We start from the raw sequence: 23,095 nt of genomic DNA on the forward strand, positions 1-23,095 counted from the left end.
AATTGAATCAAAATGTTATTAATTTATTTTGAAATTAAATATTTATACTTTTTTCTTTTAGAAACGAATGGTTTGTACTCTATTGCATATAATTTTAAAATAGATGATTTTACTAATTTTATTACAAAATTACAATAAAAATCAATTTTAATAAATTTATAATAATATATATAATTTTGTGTTAAATTAAATTTTTTTTTTACATAAAATGAAATATGGTGAAAATATTATGAATATAACATTTTTTTACATTAAAAAAATAAATTGATTAAATTAGATAATTTGTACCTTCAAAAATAAAATAAAAAACCAAATGTTTTTCTTATCAAGATCGATAAAAAAAAAATCCAAAACACTCTACCGTCAACCAAGAGAGATCCGAGCCGTCAAAATCGTGTAAACGCCACAGGGATATCCCATCTGTTCCGCCCACACCTAACCAACTCTCAGTAATAAAGCTTTTATTACAAGGAAAAAAAAAAAAAAAAAAACCCTTGTAAGAAAACGAAAAAAATTATATAAGTAAATATATAAGTAAATATATATATATATATATATATATATATAAAAGAGTAGCGTAATATGACAGTCTATGTTGATGTTGTTGATGACGGCTGTAAAACAAGCCCAGACGACAATTCCGATCAAACTACCTCCTTTTTTTCCCTTCCCAAACCCAAAAAACCTTCACACAAAAAAACTTTACTATTTTCTCTTTGTCTTTGCTAACTCCTTGTCTTAGACTCTCTTTCTCTTTCTCTTAGTCTTACTACATAGCTACTAAGTTTTGATCCAAAAAAAAAAAAAAAAATCAAAAACCTCCTCCAATTTCCGATGTGATCAGGTCCAAATTATCGTTCTATAATCACTGTTTACTAGCGGCGACGGCGGCGGGGGCCACCGTAAATGTCTCTCGTCCAATCCCCCTCCGTCGATTGCGTCCCTCAGCGCAGCGGCTCCACCACGACCACCACCACCACCGCCAGCACCACAATCGCCTTAGAATTTGTTCCTTTGTTTGAAGAGGAGGAAGAACAGCCAGCTTCCGTCACCACCGTCGATCCGCCGCGATTGTCGTCGAAGCGCAAATTGGACGATTATGGTGGTCCCACATACGACGACTACGACGACGAAGACAACGACGTTTTTGCAGAGTTAGTCTCCGTTAGAATGAGGAAAGATGAACCTAACGCCGTCAATTCCTCTTTCGACTCTCATCCTCACCCCATCGCCCCCACCGCAACCGTAACCGCAACCGCAATCGCGACTACAGCTGCGACCACTGTGGAATTCAGTTCTAGGGTTTCCGATGCTCAATCGGCCACCGACTCGGCCGAGTCGACTCATTCCGCGTCGCCTCGTTTGCAATTCTTCATCCGAATGATCTCCGAGGGTAAGACTAGGGTAATCCAAGCTTACCCTCACGATACCGTGAAATCGCTCCACGAGCGAATCCAATTGGTCACCGGAATCCCGGTCCACGAGCAAAGGCTCATATACGGAGGCAAACAGCTCCAGTGGGAACGCTCGCTCGCCGAGTGCTCCATCGAAAACGACGCCGGATTGCAGCTCGTCGGGCGTATGCGTAGCACCGAGCATCCTCACGCTTGGCAAGTCATCGACGAAATGGTCTCCGTCGTCTGCCGGCTCTGCCGCGGCGAAGCCGTCCATGCCGCCGCCAATTACATCAAGTCGAGGATGACTGAGTACTTGTCAACCACTCCGAAAGAGGAGGAGCAGCTGGCGGCGGGGCATTTGCAGATATTTATGTCGTCTTCGGCTCCGGCTGCGTTGGTCATGCTCTACATGTCCATGGAGAAAGGTAACAGGGACTGTGCTGATAGTGCCATTAGGCATTTCTTGAATATTAGTCGAAATTCGTTACCAAAAAGTCATCATAATTATTGTGCACCAATAGTATTAGAGTTTTGTAAATTGCTTAGGAGAGCTGGAGATGAGGACCCTTTGTATTTATCTTGCCGGAGTACATTTGGCATGATGTTAGAGTCGATTGGACCTTCGATGAAAAGTGTTAGGGGTGGTGGAGCCATTGTGATGGAAGAGATTTTCCCATTTATTAGCGAGATGGCGAGTAGGTTGTGTAGGGATTTAGGATTGAGTATGGAAACCCCTGGTACTACAGGGCCACTGTCGAGTGATGTTCGTGATTTCACAGCGTTCGTCCTCCCCTTGAGGACTATGATTATGGTTCTTGTGAGTTTTGAGGGTCTCATACCGGTGACGTTTGTTGAGGGGGAAGGATATAAGCATCCAGTGTTGGCACAGGAGCTTGAGTTTCTTTATCGTATATTTATTGATTTGTTGAATAGAATGGATGAGTGCCTACGAAGAATGGATGGGAACTTGATTGTTAAACAGAAGGGGGAAGGTGAAGTTGTATATTCCGGATGGTCTCAGTATCTTGCCATTTTGAAGGAACTGCATGGCATTTCAAAAATTTATCAAGGTGCTGAAGAACAGTTTTGGACGGTTTTGAGGCTTTCAAAAACAGCACTTTGTGCTCTAATTATTAAATATGCAAAGCGGGCGGACGATCATCAGTGGCTTCTTGAGCGGAAGGATGTAACCGATTTTGAGTCTAGAAGGCATTTGGCTATGATGATGTTTCCGGAGGCTAAAGAAGACTACGAGGAACTGCATGAGATGCTCATTGACAGGTCTCAATTGTTGGCAGAATCATTTGAGTATATACAACGGGCAGAATCCGAATCTCTACATGCTGGTCTCTTTATGGAGTTCAAAAATGAGGAAGCTACAGGTCCAGGTGTATTGAGGGAATGGTTTTTTTTGGTATGCCAAGCTATATTTAACCCAGAAAACGCTCTTTTTGTGGCATGCCCAAATGATCGTAGAAGATTCTATCCTAATCCAAGTAAGCTTCAGTTGGCTTCTAATAGATTCTTTTATTGATCTGTATTTAATTTGGTTGATTTCCATGCTTCTCTTTTTTTTTTTGTTTGGGTGGTTTTTTGGGGGGCGGGGGTTATTATGGATGATCGACAAAAGCTTTTGTTGCATTCTTGTTTGTATAGTTGTTGATAGTGGGTATAGACGTGAGAATTTGTGTTGTTAGGACGCATGATAAACGAATCAACCAAAGCCTTTTGTTGTATTGCTGTTAGTGTAATTGTTGATTTGGGCACAGACTCAGGAATTTGCACTGTTACATTTCTGTTTGTGTAGTTGTTGATATGGGTAGACCCATGAATTTGTGTTTGGAGGGGATATAACCACATATGTGAAATGATTTACCAAAACATTTTGTTACATTTTTGTTTGTGCAATTAATGATATGGGTATAGACTCAAGAATTTTTGTGTTTGTTTTGGGTTTTTTTTTTTTGGGGGGGGGGGGGGGGTGGGGGGTGGGGGGGGGGGGGGATATTACTGCATATTACTGCGTAGTTGTTGATTTATGTACAGACTTAGGAATTTGTGAATTGTCTTTTGTTGCATTGCTGTTTGTGTAGTTGTTGATATGGGTATAGACCCGTGAATTTGTGTTGGGTGGGGGTGGTGGGGGGTATAATTCCACATGTGATGAATGATTTTTTTTTTGATGTGGAGGGGGGAGGGGGGGGGGGGGGGGGTGGGGTTGTTACTACATATGATGAATGATATACCCAAACCTTTTGTTGCATTGCTGTTTATGTAATTGTTGATATGGGAATAGACTCAAGAATTTGAGTGTTGTTATGACGGATGATGAATGATCCACCAAAATCTTTTGTTGCATTGCTGTTTGTGAAATTGTTGATATTAGTATAGACTCAGACATTTGTGTATAACCTTCTGTTACATTGCTGTTTGTGTAATTGTTGATATTGATATAGATTCAAGAATTTCTGTGTTTTTGGGGGGTTGGGGGGAGGGTTGCGGGGATGGCAACAGGGCAAGGCTGTTTGGAGCTATTTACTAACCATAATGAGATGTTTTTGACATTGATAATGTAGAGATGAAAGAGAAAAGAGGGGATAGTAGTGAGATTAATAAGATAGATAGAACAAGGGCTGGTTTGGTTGGTCATTTTACAAACTGTTTTCATCACTTAAAAACAAAATGAGGTGGTGGGAGCCCGTAAAAAAACCTTGTTTGGTGAATTGTTTTCGAAAAACCAAACTTAAAAATGGTTCCTTAGATTTACTCTGCAAACCCTAAACTGAAACTTTTTTTTAGAAGTTTTCAAGCTTGGGGGTTGTGTTTTTAACAAAAACTTGAAAGAGATATATTTTTGTGAAACAGTTTTTAACTCTTTTGTTTCTCACATTTACAACCTATACAAAGACGCGTTTTTGGAAACCTATTTCAAAACTGGTTTTTACCCTTTTTGAAAACACATTTTAAAATGGTGAACAAAACAGCCTCCAAGCGTTTTGGGGGACGAAAATAGAATATTTTTGAAAATTTTAAATTATATATATTAATAATACACACACACACACTCACTCAAGAGAAGTAAAAAAAGCGTGTCCTCGCCCTGTTTATCTTCAGGGTGGGGAAAACCCATGCGGGGAATTTTATCCATCCTTTGTGGTGTGTTTGGATTGCACCTTTGCAGCCCGTGGTGGGGGTTTGAGCCCACGTGATTTCAATCTGGTTTTTTCACATTATCAAATGTCAAAGTTGTATCTGTAAGAGAACAGTAATATGTTGCATCATCCCTTACAACCATATATGATCATTATCATATACTTAAATTGTAATTTTCATTTTTCTCAGTTGTCTTATGGGAACAAAAATAATTTTGCAAGTGTTATACATTTTTTAGGAGTGTTGGAACTTGGATTTCAATCAACATGTGTTTGACATATATGTTTAATTTATGTAGAAGTTGGAATAATGACTGGTAATGAGGCCAGAAGATTTTCAACATGTTTGTGTGAGTCTAGTTTGATTTTTCATTTGCTTAAGTTTCTGTGGATAATTAGAATCTTGTGGAGAGTAGAGATCGTAGAAAGGTGAGTCTTGCAGAAGATTTTCTTATCTTTAGAGCTGGTGCTATGATTTTTTGATGTTTATGAAGTAATGAAAGAATGGTGGTTAGGTTTGACAGACTGGTTCTCAGTATGGAGTTGTATATTATGGCTCTGGTATGATTAAATGTAAACTGCTAGATGATGTATTATTGCTACACATAAATCATGAATCAAAAGTATTGTATTGCGTGGAAAAGGATGCGTTTGTAGCAGATCAAATCCATTGGAAAAATGGGGATATCCATTGGGACATTCTTTTCACTAGATTGGTTAATGACTAGGAATTGGAGAACCTACAATATTTCCATGCTCTTTTGTATTCCAGATATATTGAGTGGAGGGGGGAGATAGAATGGCATGGAGGCCTACTAGGAAGGGATCTTTTGAAGTTAAATCATATTATAGAGTCCTTAGCGATGGAGGTATTGAGTCCTTTACACGGAGAAGTATTTGGAAGGTGAAAGTTCCTCACAAAGTTTTTTTTCCCCCTTCACTTGGGCAGCAGCCAAAGGTAAGATTCTGACATTGGATAATTTGGGGAAGAGGAATATTTGCATTGTTAACCACTATTGTATGTGTAAGAATAGTTGGGAATCGGTGAATCACTTGCTTCTTCACTGTTCTTATGCATAGAGCTTGTGGAATTTCGATTTTAGCTTGTTTAGTGTCTCTTGGGTGATGCCTAGGCATGTGGTGGAGTTGCTGGCTTGTTGGAGGAGAGGGGTTGGTCAACATTGGGTAGCAGTTATTTGGGAGGCAATTTTGTTGTGTATTATGTGGACTATTTGAGAGAATGGAATCTTCGAACTTTTGAGGGGGAGGAGCATACCATTATTGGGCTGAAACAGTTCCTTTTGCTTTCCTTGTTTGACTGGATGACTGCTATGAGTGGTCTGCATATTTTTTCCCTTTTGATTTCCTAGATCTGTGTTCATTTGCATAATTTTTGACTTCCCTTAATACACAACCTGTGTACCAGGGGAACAGTATGTACCTTTCTTATTTTCTTTTGATAAAAATTTAATTACCCATAAAAAAAACACCATGCATCAAAATTCCAATAAGAAAACTAGAAGATAATCATAACAGAACCAGACCTGCAAGCATAGAGAGATAAGAGTCTTGCAGAAGTCAGTTCTTGTCTTTAGAGCTGGTTGTATGTTTTGTTGATGTTTGTGAAGGATTGGAAGAATGATGGTGAGACTGACAGAGTGGTTCTCAGTCTGTTGTGGTTTTTGTATATTCTGGTTCTCGTATGTGTCAATGTAAACCTGGCTAGATGATATGTTATTGATACAAAAAAAACTATGCCTCAAAAGTTCAATAAGAAAACTAGAAGATAATCATAACAGAATCGGACCTACGAGCGGTAGGTTAAGAAATACAAATAATCTAATCTGTATGTAGAATGCACAGTTATCATACTCAAGATTGTGTCCCATGGGCAAATGGTATGATTTTATGTAATGAATTGTTTACGTTTGATGATGCTGTATTGTCCCCCTTTCAACAAGTTACAAAACAATAGTTTCTGGAACAAGCTGTTCGATATTAGATTGTAGACTCAGTTCGGTCACTATCAAACTGCCATTGAACCTATATTGGTATTACTCATTTTTCTGGGAATTGTGTCATGCAGAATTTCCCTGATTCAGAGTTCTGAGTTATGCTTCTATTTCGTTAAAAGAGTTCTACACTTATAATTATAAAAATATTTATCATTTTGTTTTAAGTAAATATTATATTGAGGCAAAGAACTCTTTTTCCAGAGACAGTTATGATTTGTTCATCCGTTTCCTTCTGTATGCAGCATCAAGGGTGGATCCCATGCACCTTGAGTATTTCAGCTTCTCTGGTCGGGTGATTGCATTAGCTTTGATGCATAAAGTTCAAGTAGGCATTGTCTTTGATCGTGTCTTTTTCTTGCAATTGGCTGGGAAGTACATTTCGTTGGAAGATATAAGGGATGCAGATCCATGCTTGTATAATAGCTGCAAACAGATTCTGGATATGGATTCTGATTTTATTGATTCAGATGCTTTAGGACTAACATTTGTTAGAGAAGTTGAGGAGTTAGGATCCAGGAAAGTTGTGGAGCTTTGCCCTGGTGGGAAAAGCATGGTTGTGAATAGCCAGAACAGGGAGGAATATGTTAGGCTTCTTATTGAGCATCGCTTTGTCACATCTATCTCTGACCAGGTATCACAATTTGCACAAGGTTTTGGTGATATTCTTTCCAACTCCAAGCTCCAGAAGTTCTTTTTCCAAAGTTTAGAGCTTGAAGATCTTGATTGGATGCTTCATGGAAGTGAAACTGCTATTTGTGTTGATGATTGGAAGGCACATACTGAGTACAATGGCTACAAAGAAACTGATCCTCAGATATTCTGGTTCTGGAAGGTACGTGCTTGCAGGATTTTAAATTTTAAATTTATGTGTTTTCCTCTACTTAGTTTTTTTCCCATGTTTACAAATGATATCTTTCTAAGGCACAGACTGAGTTTACTTGAATTCCCATTTTGAAGATGTGAGTTCAAAAAGTTCCATAATTCTCACATTTTTTTCCACAAATCATATTTTACACCTTTCATGTTAACAGGAGTCATTTGGTGAGAAATTGTATTTTTAATTTAGAAGTGTAAAATGCCCATTACTTGAAACATAGTGTAAGAATACAACACCTTTTAAACTTGCACCTTCAAGATGTGACATCTGCAGAAGGCGTTTCCAGTGAAATTGCATCTCGAAAATGCAATTTCATGCTAAGTTGGAAATTAAACATGGCAGTGTTTGTCCATGTAGGCAAGATGAAATTCAAAGTGGTTAAAATATTGGGATCCTATTACTTATCAAATAAATAAATAAATATATATATATATATTTTTTGTAGGAAAAAGAAAAACCTATGTTTTTATTTTATATAATATAATTTTATTTTGAGAATCTAATTTATAGTGGATAAAGCAATTTGAAAATCAACAGGAAAATGGCCCTATTTTTTAGGCAATGTTTTAGTGGGAGTAAGAGTTGTATTTTTACCGGATTATCCTTTAGTTTTGTCTCTACTAAAACATAGGGGTGTAGGGGCATTTTTGAACAAAAAAAATGAGGATCCCAAACGGGAGAAGCCCCCCTAAATAGTAGTATAGATATAGTGGAATCCTACAAGATCAGTGAATGAGCTTTTTGGATTGAATCAAGGATTGTAAGATCTTACTTTTTGCATGTACCTCAAAAAGCCTTAGGACAAAATCCATACTCATATTATCCCAAGGCTTTTGAGGTACTGTAAGTGGAGTATACAACTATGAAGCATGGGTGTGTTTTCAGATTCGGGTGCAGGTATTGGTGCGAGATTTGGCAATTTTTAAAAAGTAGGGTGTGGGTGCGGCAATTAAAAAATTATTAAAAATATTTATATTTATATTTTTTATATATTGCTAAGCATGCCTTTTCACATTATATAAACATATACCAAATTTAAGAGCAATAGTAGATAATAACTAAAACATGATGTTCATAAATTTAAACCCAAGTCACAACTCACAACATTACAGGCAGCTTATATAAAATTTAAAAAAATCAAATAAAAAAATCAAATCACAATGAGTAATAGAACATGTGAGAGTATAATGGAGGGTGAGAAACTGAGAATGAAAGCTTTGATACCTGAGTTGAGAGTTGGGTCGGTGAGCTTGAGAGTTGAAACTTGAAACCAAGTGATGGAGATGGTGGAGACAGAGAGCAGAGAGGCTGTCAGTGAGTGTGTGAGTGAGACTTTGAAATTGTCTTAGGCTTTGAGTATGGGTCTGTGAGAGAGAGGGGAGATGGAGAGCAGAGAGGGGAGGCGGAGAGCACAGAGCTGAGAGGGAGAGGAGAGCAAAGATCGAAAAACAAAAGGAAGAGAGTTTAGAGTTTTCCGTTTAAAGCTTGGGTTGAAACGGTGCATTTCGCACTTTTTTATATATTTTATTGTTATTTTTTATGTTTAACTTGAATTTCAGTCTAAATCGGCCATATCGGCGTTAGTACCGACTGAATCGGTCTATTTCGGTGGTTATGGCCAATATGGCCTGAATCGGCCGGAGTCGGCGCGTATTGGGAAACAAAAAAAAAAAAAAAAAAAAGCGACGTGGCTCCGACGCGTGGGCAGCGGCGTCGCCCGCATGCTGTGTCGGGCCGCATCAGACTTCGGTGCGGCGGCTCTGTAGCTGCGTCGGTGCTTCATAGGTATACACCCATGTATTTTGCTTTTGTCCTTTGGAAACTTGACAAATATGACAATGATTAAGAATCTCTCAACTTCCCTCCAAATCATGGCCAATAGAATTTGTCCTTTGGAAACGATGCTAGTTACAGGCAAATTGTCTTGTTCAATGTACTTTGATGCCTACTAAAGTGCGCTGCAGAATCCTGGTTACTGCATTGCTTCTTGTTCTACATGCAGTTCTTCTTCTGCCTCTCTTTGCTAGTTTGCACTTGCTTATTTTCGTCTCAAAGATTTAGATTCTTGGCTGGACACAGGAGCAAAATCCCCAGTCTCTCTTACCTGAACTTCTAATCATGTTTTTATTTGGTAAATTCTTGGTTGCACTTGTCCTGCTTCTTGGGATACTGCCTATGGGAACGATAATTATCAGTCAGCTTCTTAGTGGCAGATTCTCCATATTGAGATTCAAAAAGCCTGGCCAATGGTTGCTTGAGTTGGTCCTCAATTTTAAATGCCATTTGATAGACTTCATCAATGCTAAAGACTCAAACTATAGTCATTTCCCTTTTTACTTCGGGGAAAAGGCTAGCTTTGTATCCTGATAAAAGTTGACGATCATTTTTATCAATTTGACAGTGAATTGGGAGGTTACTGAACTTCTTGGTGTAATCTTCAACCATAATAGATCCTTGTTTCAATTGAATCAACCGATCATTTAAAGAATCTTTATAATCAAGCTGAAGGTATCTCTTTTCTTATAAGCTTCATTTTTCCCCCAATGAATAATTGAAGGCTGACCAAGTATGAGCATGTGTTTTTCAATGTTGGGCCACCACATTTGTCTTTGTCAAAATGGGGAAGGCTCACCCCAATTAAAACTATGCTGTCTAAGTCTCCCTACTTATTTTAGGTCCTTATTTCTCCTCCCTTTTGGTGTTGCAAATAGAATGTAGAAAATTCAAAGGGGCTTTCTCTAGGGTGGTTTGGCGGATGAGTTTAAGTTCCATCTAGTTAATTGGGATTCAGTGTATTACCCAATCAAGAGGGAGGTTTGGGATTAGATGTTTGATGCTATTTAATCAAGTGTTGTTAGGGAAATGGTTATGATGCTTTGGGGTGGATACAAAGTCTTTTTGGTGTAGGTGATAGAAACTAAGTACGGGATATGCCAGGATGGTTGGTGTACAGATAGTGTGGGGCTTACATATGGTGTGAGTCTATGGACATACATAAGCAAGGGATGCTCCAAGTGTGCAAAATTTGTAAAAATATGCGGTGGGGACCGGGAATAAGACGGTGAGATCTTCAAGTACCCTTTCAAGCCTTCCAACTTATTACCTTTCCCTTTTTACTATCCCTAAAGCTGTGGCGTCTAAATTGGAACGCATTCAAAGGAACTTCATGTGGGGTTCATCAGTTGAGTGTTTCAAATATCCATTGGTGGCTTAGGAAAAGATTTGCTTACCGCGTGAGTTGGGTGGTTTAGGAATTCAGAAGTTGGCGCCTTTTAATCAGGCCTTTTTAGGGAAATGGCTTTGGAGGTATGGCCATGAAACCTCTCATCTGTGGCGAAGGGTCATTGCCATGAAATATGGGGAGGGAAAAGGGGGTTGGTGCACTAAAGCTTGTAGTAGGGCCCATGGTTGTGGGTTATGGCGGAGTATTAGTGAAGGGTGGGAAACTTTCGTTAAACATTTCTCTTTTGTGGTGGGAGATGGTTCTCGTATTCTTCTTTGGCATAATAAGTGGACTGGGGATGTTCCTCTTAATATTCTTTATCCTTAGTTATTTTTGTGTTCAGCTGATAAGGAGGCTTGTATTTCTGATGTGTTAAGCCCTCCAGTGGGTGATAATGATAGAGTGTGGAGTTTAAGATTTCAGAGGGAATTCAATGATTGGGAGTTGGCGGCTTCCTACTCCCTTCTTCATTTCATCCAAACCCGAATTCCTAGGGATGGAGGGTGTGACAAGCTTTGTTGGGATCTTAATGGCAGTGGGAAGTTTGATACTCGGTCTTTTTATCATAAGATTCGTAATGCAGCTCCTTCCACTTTCCCTTGGAAGGGTATTTGGAAAGTTAAGGTTCCTTAAAGGGTGGCTTTTTTTATGTGGACAGCAGCTCATGGTCAAATTCTAACTTTGGATAATCTTATGCTTCGTGGTCGCCCTTTGGCGAATCGTTGTTGTTTGTGTTGTTGTAATGCGGAATCTGTGGATCATCTTTTACTTTTTTGTCCGATAGCTCATTCTTTGTGGATGTATATGCTTTAGTTGTTTGGGATTGATTGGATCATGCCAGGTTCAGTTGTGGACTTGTTATTTTGTTGGTATCATTGGCTTGGGAAGCATAGTTCTGATATTTGGGATTTGGTTCCAGGCTGTTTAATGTGGACTATTTGGACTGAACGGAATTGGCGGTCTTTTGAGGATGAGGGGAAAACTGTGGTTCAGTTATTAGAGTTTTGCAAGAGGACCCTCTTTGATTGGTCTTGTTGTTGGGGTTTCTCGGATTGTTCTAGCCTTATGGATTTTATTTCATCTATTAGAATAGATTAGGGGCTGCTTCTGTCTTGTTGTTCCTTTTTTTTCTTTGTTCACTACCGTGAACTCTTTGTGTTTCTCTTGCTATTCTTTTATTAATAATATTCTCTTCTTACTTATCAAAAAAAAAGAGAGATCTTCAAGGATCATTACCCATAACTTTTTCTAATTGCTTAGACAAGGAGGTGAAGGTGGCTGACTATTTGGATGTGTCAAATGGTTGTATTGGAACCCATCTTTTAATTTGGCTGTGCATAATTGGGAGTTTGAATCCATGGATTCTTTTTTTTTGATAGGTAATATAAGAACTATTATTAATAAATAAAAGATGAATAAAACAAGATGTTCATGATGATGAACAATAAGAAACAGAAGAAACAAACAGCCAAACAAAGAAGAGGGAAATCAAATAGAAAAACTAAGGGAAGACAAAAACTCTGGAAGAGACGAAGACTCAGTAAAACCCCAACAACGGGACCACTCAAAAAGACTACGATGGCTTAAAACCTTCAACTCATCCAACGTCTTCTCCTTGTTCTCAAAGGAGCGACGATTCCGTTCCAACCAAACAGTCCACATTATGCACCCTGGAATCAAATTCCAAATATTCGAGTTGTGCTTCTCGAGCCACTGATGCCAACAAGACAACAATCCCGCCACCGATCCTGGCATAACCCAATGAATACCATAAGCCTGAAGCATGAAGGTCCATAAGGTATGAGTAACAGGACAGTGAAGGAGGAGATGGTCAACCGACTCCCCATCACAACAACACATACAACACCAATTTGTCAAAATGCGACCCCTAAGCTTGAGATTATCCAACGTGAGAATCCGATCGTGAGCAGCTGTCCACAGGAAGAAGGCCACTCGCTTAGGAATCTTAGGTTTCCAAACACCCTTCCAAGGAAACTGAGAGTTCGAATTACCCTGAATTGCATGGTAATACGATCGGGTGTCAAACTTACCATTACCTTTACCTTTGAGCCGCCAACAAAGAGAATCTCTCCTAACCCCCCGAGGAATACGCGATTGGATAAACTGAAGTAGGGAAAAAGATGCAGGAAGTTCCCAATCTTCGAAAGCTCTGTGAAACCTTAAATCCCACACTCTAATAGTGCCTCCTTCCGGAAGCCACAAAACCTCAGAGATGCAAGCGTCCTTGGCAGTTGAACAGACAAAGAGTTCAGGGTATAGATCTTTTAGGGAATTATCCCCAATCCACCTATCGTGCCAGAAGCGGATACGGGTGCCATCACCCGCTACAAAAGACAGATGCTTAGAAAAACTCTCCCATCCTTCCTGAATACTTCTCCAAAGGCCACATCCATGAGTCTTCCTGCACACTTTCGTACACCACCCCCCTTGACGCTCACCATATTTTGTGGAGATAACTCTCCGCCAAAGATGTGGAGATAACGCTCACCATGGATTCTTTCTTGACAGATTTGTACTCTTTTAAGATATGTTTGTCTCGAGAGGATTGGAGGACCTGGACTATTTCTAGAGCTCTGGGCTTCAAAGTTAATACTTATTTTAAAGCTTTGAGAAAAGGAGGGGATCAACATTTCCCTTGGCAAACTATGTGGCGAGTTGAATCTCCTCCTCGTGTCAGATTCTTTATGTGGCTTACAATGAAGAGCAAACTCTTAACTATGGTTAATCTGCAGAAAAGAGCATTGTTATGCCAGATTGGTGTAGCATGTGCTAGTCTGATGAGAAAACCATTAACCATCTATCCCTATATTGTAGCGTTGCTAGAGAGCTTTGGATTTCCTATTGTGTCTTTTCGTTGTGAGTTGGATGACGCCTAGGAGAATGTCAGATCTACTACTAAGCTGGGCTGCTCTATGTGTGAAAAAGGACCAGTAGAAAATCTGGAGAGCTATTCAATCTTGATGCGGGCTGCTTGGAGACAAAGGAGTTACCACATTTATAAAGACAGAATGCTTGGTAATCCAGCTCATGTCGCACTCGCATATAGTGGGCATTTATTCAGATGTGAATAGGCTTCTTTGCAGTCTCTGCCTTTGATTCGTATCTATTGTCTTTTTTGGATAGTTTGTATTTTGGTTGACGTCTGATTTCTTTCTTTCATTTTTCTTTTCTTTTCTGTTAGAGTGCCCCATATTATACTCTGTGTGCTTAGGCCTTGACCATACTTTTCGATCTCATACCATACCAATCACAATAATCTTCCATTGCAACTAATCAATCAAATAAAGAATGAGGAGCAAGCTTTCCAGAAAAATCGGGAACATCAATTCTCACATAGTAATGTTATCATTGGCCATATTGTAAACTCCTTGTTCAATCGTCTCCCCATTGTCGTTGTTGATGGAGCATGTAGGATTGACTTCTTGTTTTTGATACCTGAATCTCCTAGACACACCTGTTTTGCTGCTCTCTGGATTGTGCCTACTAGGTTCTTCATAACCTGCCACAGCTTGATTAATCAATATTGTAGAATCTGTTGTCTTTCCAACTTCTAAATGAGTAACTCAATCAGTGAGGTTTTCAAGCTATTAAGCAATCCATAATAACAAATCATCTCGTTGTTGGTTTGAAAGTCTTCTCTGGTGAACTCTTCCACCTAGTGTTTCCATGGTAGTAGAAAATTCAAATGATCAAGAGTGACAGACCTGCTCTGATACCAAACTGATGCACCCTAGGAAAAACAGAAGTCCTGGATGCCTACGTTAGTGAAAAAAGGAAGGATATAGAGGGGAAATAGATGTTGGAGTTCGCTTCTGACAAGGTGAGCTCCTTTTCTCATAACAGAAGTAGGGTGCAAGAGTTTTCTCGTGTGTACATACATGCTTACATCTGATTCGATAGTGCAACACAATGGAATGTAGAAGTTAATCATATAAGCATTGTATTTGTTCAAACATGATCATTTTCTATTACTTAGAAGAATGATAATATTGTGGAATTTTATAATTGGAATTAGATAAAGTCATAAAACTTAAAAGTTGCATCTGCTATTGTCGCTAAAACTGATTTTAGTATGGAATAGCTAGGAACTTTTCATCATTAAAGAGAATTATAGTGAATTACTACTTTATTTAGGAAGTTTTTGGCTCATGTGATGAGTGGGTAGTTGCAGGGATTAGACTGTCATTAGTAGGATTTCTAGTAGCCCGTTCAAGGTTGGGGCACAAATAGTTGCTTAGTTGCCTTCCTCTTAACAGGGCTTTGACCTTGATGAACCTGAACCTCCAATTGGAATGCCTAAACTTTAGTGTCCCAGGAAGTTCTTTGAAAATGTTGGTCATTGCTTGCTGGTAGCTATTTTGGTTTCAGTCATAGTTCTTTTGTTCCATTCCTGCCCATTTCAACAAGTTGGGGCTACTATCACAAGGCAGCCCGCCCTGTATTAGTAGACTGATGTTCTCTTAATTGAAGCTCGAGTGTTTGGATTGGATCTTATTGAGGTGACCAGTATAAAGGCATGAGAGAGAGATACCCATGTTATGCTTGGAATTGACAAAGAAGTACTATAAGGCCTTTGTATGTTTTTATCCCCAAAAAAAAGGTATGCCATTAGGCTCTCAGGGTTCTGCTGTGAGTTTTGAAAACAATTATGAAACTTGCTGCTTTTATGAATTTGGGTAAAAGACAAGGGATTGCTTTCTTTTTCCTTGATTTTTGATGAATTTAGAAGATTAATAAAAGACATTGTCATATTGGTGAATACTACCTGATAATGTATCGAATCTTTTCAATCAGGGTTTGACCCAATGATCGGGTTGAATGAACAGAAATTCTTTAGAATTAATTTATTTAATTTTTTTTTTATTCTTTGAGTTACTCATGCTTCTGATGGGTCTCATACCAACAGCCTCACCCACCACCCAATTCTTACACAGGAAGGGGATGCTATTTGAGCAATAGCTCCTGGGCAGAAATGCTTTAGAATTATTGGAATATTTTGGGTGCCTAGCATACCGTAACTATCCTAGACTTGAAATATGTAGAACCACAATGAGATGGCCATAGATAAAATTCAAGCAACACTGCAAGATTTTATTTATTTATTGGTTAATGCTAAATTGAAACCCATCTTGTAGGTCTTGAACTTTGATCTCACCCATTCTTATGGAGGAAGGAATTGTTATTTGGGCCAGAAATGGTAACAACACATGATATGTGTAACCCAATCCCAGATGATAGAATATCAATAAGCTTACCTTGAATTTGCGTAGACAATTGTTTGATCTTGTATATTGTTTACAGTGTGAGACTGTCTCTGGCTCCATGGCAAGGTATAATTAATGACAGCATAACTCGCACTGCTCCACTAGCAAATTCTTAAGACCTTGACCTGCCTGTTGACAAGGCAGTAGCATTTCCAAACAATTCTCTCTCAATTTATTAGATAAGTAGGTAATGAAAGCCTTAAAAGGTCAACAACCTGTGTTTGAAGTAGCTGGAGATCTCTCTATTATTAACTAATAATAAAATTATATGAATAGGGATTGATAGTTGTTGCCAATTTGTTGTGGAAATTAAATTATCTTTGCTTAAAAAATTTGCAGATTGTTGGAGGAATGTCAGCAGAGCAGAGAAAGGTTCTTCTCTTTTTCTGGACCTCAGTGAAATATTTACCAGTGGAAGGTTTCCGTGGATTGGCTTCCCGGCTTTACATATACAGGTCCACGGAGTCTCATGATCGCTTGCCTTCATCTCACACTTGCTTTTATCGGTTGTGTTTCCCACCCTATCCATCTATGGATGTCATGCAAGATCGCCTTCATGTCATCACCCAAGAACATGTAGGTTGTAGCTTTGGTACTTGGTGAAATAGTTGCATCTGAAGATCTGGGTTGAAAGGGTTTTTCGACTGCACATAGAAATATTTGTCCTCAGGTTGTACAGATTATAGGATGATTTTCATTAGACTATGTAAGAAGGTGCTATAGTTCTCTTATTGTTCACCCTTCTTTTTGCATCGTTGGATGAAGGTTGCAATGTCATTGCTCTTTTTGTTGTCTGTTTGTATAGGTATAGTATAAATAAAGCAGGAGGCAGAAAAATGCAAATCTCTCTGCTTCCATGGACTTATTTCATAGTATTAGATACTGGCTTATCGGGACATTTAAGCACACAGATTATGCAATGACAGGCAAGTCAATCTCCTTTTCCTCAGATAATCATCAAGTTCTTATATGATTATGTGAATAAGATCAATATCCGTTTTGTTTTAATGTCCATTGCTTCTCTGTTTTTGTTCATAATTCTCCCAAAGGGCCTGTTTAACAATTTAGAAGTTTTTCAAAATTAAATTATTTCCGATGCTAACTCATTTCCCTATGTGTCACTCTCCTTTTTAAATTTAAAATTTTTTACTTTTACTTTTGATTTTAGGCTGAAAAAAGGCTATATATTTCTTCCTTTTGAGCAGGCATGACCCTAAAAACTGTGTCTCGTGCATAATCTAATAATAGTCATTTTCTTTTTGGAAAGCCTAAACTTCAGATGGTAGAGAACTGGTTCGACATGGGTACTGGGAGTTAAAAAAGATTATTCCCCACTCTGCGTGATTACTTTCTTTTATTTTTTTGAAACCTCTGCGTGATTCAGTATGAGCTGAGCAATATATTATGCACTCACTAGTGTTAGTTGTTTTTCACTAATATCTAGGGGTGGCAAAATAAGTCCAAATCCATTTGCCCACCTAAACCCACCCATTCTAATTGAACCTAAACCCACCCAATTATTAATTGGGTTAAATGGACATCAACCTAATTAGGCCCAATGATTATTGGGTTTTAACTAAAAACTCATTGGGATCCATTTAACCTAAAAACAATATACTCAAATTTAACCCAGTCCTTACCATTTAAAAAAAAAAAAAAAAAAAAAAAAAAAAAAACACTAGCCCTTAGCTCAGACGTTTCAGTGTTTCAGTTTTCATTTTCCACCAAGTCCGACTCGCTAGCTCGCTCCTCTGCTCTTGGTCAACTCGCCCACCCGAGTCTGTTTTCAATGGCCAATCCAGGTTGTCGATTTCATTCCTTGGCGCAGAGAAACGAATCTTATTATACTTCACCAGCCTCCGCATGGTCCGGCGCACGCTCGAGGACTGCAGAGCCGTCCGATCTATTCTTCGTGGGTTTTGTGTCTCGATCGACGAACGAGATCTATCCATGGATTCTAGGTTCCTTAGCGAGTCTAATAGTATTTTCTGATTTTTTTTTATTATTATAATTTTTACAATACTGATGTATAAATGTTGTGATTGGTTGTTGAGAAAATTTATGTAAATGAAAAGGATGCTAATTTTTCTTATTTATTTAATTTCTTTATATTGAACCCCAAAAAAAAAGGGTTTAATTTAAATTTGATTTTCTTTATTTCTTTGAACTAAGACTCTGAATTTTAGTTTCGCTGGAAAGAAGTTTTGGTTTTCACTTTTCAGGGGAGTTTTGTTGTGAGATAGATCTATTCTGTTCTAGCAAATTTCTGCTTCAGATTAATTTTTTTTTTTTTTAGTTTTTATTTTATTTTTTTTACAATTTTGTGCATGTTTGAATTGTTTGGTTACTGATGTATATTTTGATTGGTTGCTAAGAAAATATTGGAAATGAAAAGGATGTTATTTTTATTTATTTATTTATTTATATTGAACCAAAAAATAGGTCATTTAATGGCATTTTCACTTTAATGACACTTTGGTAATTTTAATAATTGGATAATTGGGTGGGTTGGGGTTTATCCATAATAATTGAGTTGGTTTGATTTGGGTTAGAAACAATTAGTTAAATGGGTTTTAATGGGTAAATGGATTTTATATACCTAACCCAATTATGCCCACCCCAAACCCACCCATTTGACACCCCTACTAATATCTTATCTTTGTCTTCCTGATAAATTGTCTATCTATTTGAGGAGAAATTATAAGATCAACATGGTGAACAAGTGATGTGGTTCACTATTCTACTAAAAAACTTTCATCTATTTAAATTGTTAGTTAGAATTTTTTTTTTTAAAACATAAACTAATTATTGACTCAGCAATTTTAAATAAGTAGAAATTTTTTAGTGGAATGATGGACAAGTGACGTGGTCCACCAGAAGACTCTATAATTTCTCCTATTTGAAAAACGTACTAAACATGACATGTCCAAATCAGGATCATCTGGTGATGCATGAAGTAATGTCTAATTAATGGAGGAGCATCCACATCCCAATTATTAGGTGTCAATCAGCATCAAAGCTAGTGTTTATTATTATTATTATTATTATTATTCAGGAATTAAAAAAAGAAAAGAAAAAGACAATGGGAACCAGCTGGACTAAAGAGAGGTCTCAACCAATACTTGAGGAGTCTAGACAACCTTACAAAAGAGAGGTCTCGAGTGAAAGATCTGCATGCGCTCCTTCATGGAAATTTAGCCATAGCTCAATTATAGCAATCAAGGGTAGAGTTTTCAAATAAAAAATAAGAGTATGTATGGTTGGAGTGATTTTGGGGAGAATGGAAAAAAGAGAGAGAAAATGGGTGGAAAGGGTGTATGGTTGAGAGGGGAAGGGGAAGAAAATTGGTGGGACTGGTTGCTTTTCCTTTGGGTCTACCAAAACTTAATCTCCCCAAATTGGGAGAAAATGAGAATGAAAATGAAGAGCAAAAAGTCTTGGGCATTTTGAACGAAATTACCTAATCATTTTGAACAATTTTTTGTCGGTTTCTTATTTGCTTTTTTCACATAGCAAACGCTCAATTTTTTGAAATTTTTTTGTTTTTTCCTCTTTGAATTTTTTTGTCTTTTTAGGCTTTTTGGAAGTTCTCTTTCATTTTTTTTCTCATTTGTTTCTTTTCATGTCAGTTTTTTTAATAGATTTTTTTTTTTTTTTTGGTTCTTGAACTTCTTGTGCTTATTTTTAATGAATTATTCATTCATACACAAATTTTTAATAAAAACATAATGTGTTTACCTTTTGTTTTATCTAATAGGGACATAATAGTAAATTTTTACCAATTTTATTTTCTATCTTCTCAATCAAACAAAAGAGTTTTTCATACCTCAGCTTTTCCTTCCTCTTAACCAAACTCCATGAAAGAAAACTTAAATCTCTTCTATCTTCACATTTTTTCATCCCTCCAGCTAAATGGGCCTAAAGAAAAGTAGTGTATCATTCTTGATTCTATTATCTTAAGCTCAATTTTCTGTTATGTCTGTCTATCCTCTACCGAATGGCAATTAGTAATTACACTCAAGAATGCTACTTATAAATGATAGCATGTTGCTAAACATTGTTTCCTTTTCGTTTTTATTTTTATTTTTTCTGTTTTTGGTTGTTACTAACCATTCTTTGCATGCAGCGGTAGCTGATTATGAATGTAATCTAGACTATATATTTTATTGTGCATGTAATTTGGACTATTGGAAGTTGGAAGGTTGTTTATTGTGGTACTAGAGTAGTAGTGGCATACTTGATCTTGTGCCATCTTTGAGGAAAAAACAGAAGAAGAAGCTTTTTTGTGGTTTTTAATGATCGTGTAATGTATTTTACACCCAAAATTGATGGATATGTCTATATTATAGTATTTATAATTAACTAAAGATGTTTTATTTTTGGTTAACCTCATAAGATTTTACTACTACATAAGTTTTTGAGACTTCAAAATTTTACACGCCATTATATATATATAATTGAATTCAAAGTTCATTTAATTTTTGAATGCTTTATTAGAATTTTGGCACTTCATATTTTATTTTAAACTAGTAAGTTACCCGTGCGATGCACGGATAATGTTATAATGTTTTATGTAAAATGATTTTGGAGAATGTTGTACATGTATTATAGCATAATTGTTATAGAACTTTATTAGTAATGAGTTCATTATAAAAGCAACAATTATAAATTGCATACATATATCCATTATAACTATTGAACTGAAATAATGAGAAACAAAAAATAAATTTAAAATATAAAAAACATTCCTATTTTAACATCAATGTTTAATCAAATCCTATTAAACCTCAAAATTAAAACTAAAAATTCTAGTGAGTGCAGTTAGTGCCAAATTTGCCAAGTTTAGATTTGAAAACACTCCGTAATTTTTTGTAAGTATCCCAAACTAATATCAACATGACCATTTGCAATATGCAGTCATTTGAAAGTCACAAACCACAATGGTTAAAAAGTAATTCCAACATATAAATTTCCCTTAAAGCTTTCAAATCTTCAATCCTTCATCATACATAGAAAACTTCATTAATTTTGCATGCCTTAAAATTATAAATTATTATTAATTAAAAAAGAAAAGTTCCTTCTAGCTGGAACATTAAAAATAACATCCCAAAGGAAACAACAGGGAAAAATAAAACTGGCCTTAAAGAGACATTCCAATTCTGATGACACATTTGTGATTTTGGCAAAGGTGTAAACTGTGGAGAGAGAGCAATTGGATATGATGGGATCCTTTGTCATTGCCTTTGTCATGGGATTTCGTAAACTGCTTTTTTATCTGTCTGTAATTCCAACAAAAAACCCAACACGTCGAAATTGAAAACTCTAATGTTAGATTGATAACAACATAATTAAAACCTAACCCTTTATTGATTTACACAAAAAAAAAAAATATAATAAATCAATTTAGTTAATTTTTGTTAAAGCATTATATTTGTGTTCCCTCTTATTTACCCAAGAATGCAATCACTTTTCTAGAATAAACTTTCAAAAGGGGAAAAAGAATAAAATTTCAAACCCTTACTCATCATGTTTGAACTTCACAGAGTCTAGAGATTTGCCTTAGGAGTACCCGTTTGAAGCACAATCCATCAACATTTTGAGTTATAAAAGCGTGTAGCTAAACATTTTAGAAAAAAATTTAAAAAGGAGAAATGTAAAAAAGAAAAGAAGAGAAGTGATTGTAAAAGTTTTACCTTGAATCTCTCAGTTCCTCTCTTTCTCAACCACATAACTCCAAAACTTTCACAACAAACAAATCACCACCACATCCAAATGAATTGGGCCATTAAAGCAAGACACTGCTAGGATTAAGTAGAGCACAACATTCATAAAAAATTGAATACAAAGTGTTGTGACTTCTGAATCTACATATAAGGATTGGTTAGATCCCTAAAATAGTACAATTCTTTTTTCTTGTGTCTTGTCTATTTAGTACATGATGTACAGAATACTGCAGTCTGCAGAATGTTTGTACATACATGTCATCTTAAGATCTTAATCTTGGACTTAGGAGGAACTCACATTTGCCATATTCAGATGTGATGAGAGACTCACTGCAAATCTGTAATGGGAGATGAGTAACACGTGCAGCTTTTTCATCTAAAAGCCTTTTAAAAAAGGAACGTCAACCACAGTTTTTCTCATTATTGTTTTGTTTCATTCTCTTTCCAGTTTCTAAGATCTAACGTGACCTTCTTCATCTTCTCTCTCCCCAGTATCACCATTGACACCATAGAGACAAAAGCACCAGTTTTTTTTTAAAAAAAAAAATCAACAATGAAGAACTGCACATTGCTAACATAGATTTCAGTCCATACCTTATCATCATATTGAGAAGAATAACAGAAAAGATTTCACAAACCCACCATATTAGCCAAACTGAAATACCAAAAAATTACAGAGCATAAACATGCGAGAAGGTAATGAAAGAAAATTTTCCAAAACAAAGATTTAAGACTTCTTTCTTGGCCATAAACTTCACCTTTTAAACCACAAAACAAAGAGATCCCCACCCTTTTTCAGATCACTGTCCACCTCCTCAGGTTAAAAGCATTGGCTTTGGGTGGTGGTGTTGCGGGTCTGGGTTTGAGTTGCAAATCGGCGGTAGTGTGGGTGACAATGGTGGACATTTGGGCTGTCTGGTGGCGGTGGTAGGTGGTTTAGGCTTTCAGTTTGGCTAAAATGGTGGGTTTTGGGTTTTCGGTTTCTGCTGTGAAATTTTTTAAGTTTGGCTCAAGAGATGATGGTGAAGTTGCAGATTTGTTTGGTGATGGTGATGAAGATATGGTGGTGATGTCGCAGAGTGAAGAGGAGAGGCAAGAAAGATGAAAAAATTAAAGAAATTGTTAAGACTTTTGTTAAGACTCAGGGCTAGAAGTAAGCTGAAGCCTAAAATGTAACTTGGATAATTGCAAGGGGCGAGCAAACGAAGGGTTAGACGCAGGGCTGAATTAATGGTATACTTGAAAGTTTAAACGTTAGAGGAGTGAGGAGGAGTAATACAGATGAGGTGTAATAACTTGAAACCAAAAAAAAAAAAAAAAAAAAAAAGGAAGATGGATGGCTTAAATAAGAGCTATAGAAAACGCCACTTGGCAGAACCTCATGCACTCTCGCATGAGGTCTTTGCTTTTATATATATATTGA

The 23,095-nt window shown here is 37.1% G+C and overlaps 1 protein-coding gene across 1 annotated transcript; it reads left to right on the forward strand.

Annotated features, from left to right (window-relative positions):
* The first annotated feature begins 575 nt into the window (after positions 1–575).
* On the forward strand, positions 576–16,957 carry LOC126726947 (E3 ubiquitin-protein ligase UPL5-like). The gene is made up of 3 exons (XM_050432368.1): positions 576–2,893; positions 6,807–7,396; positions 16,289–16,957. Exons 1-3 carry the CDS (start codon positions 907–909, stop codon positions 16,550–16,552), a joined length of 2,841 nt encoding a protein of 946 aa, XP_050288325.1. The 5' UTR covers positions 576–906; the 3' UTR covers positions 16,553–16,957.
* The last annotated feature ends 6,138 nt before the right edge of the window (positions 16,958–23,095 follow it).

This window comes from Quercus robur, chromosome 5, assembly GCF_932294415.1.
Source record: "Quercus robur chromosome 5, dhQueRobu3.1, whole genome shotgun sequence".
Lineage (NCBI taxonomy): Eukaryota > Viridiplantae > Streptophyta > Magnoliopsida > Fagales > Fagaceae > Quercus > Quercus robur.

What these genes read in the sequence shown, in the direction of transcription:
- LOC126726947 (XM_050432368.1), top strand. Translation starts at nt 907, where the DNA reads ATGTCTCTCGTCCAATCCCCCTCCGTCGATTGCGTCCCTCAGCGCAGC. An exon ending in AAGATTCTATCCTAATCCAA is followed by an intron (nt 2,894 to 6,806) that starts GTAAGCTTCAGT and finishes TTCTGTATGCAG; the next exon opens with CATCAAGGGTGGATCCCATG. An exon ending in AGATATTCTGGTTCTGGAAG is followed by an intron (nt 7,397 to 16,288) that starts GTACGTGCTTGC and finishes AAAAATTTGCAG; the next exon opens with ATTGTTGGAGGAATGTCAGC.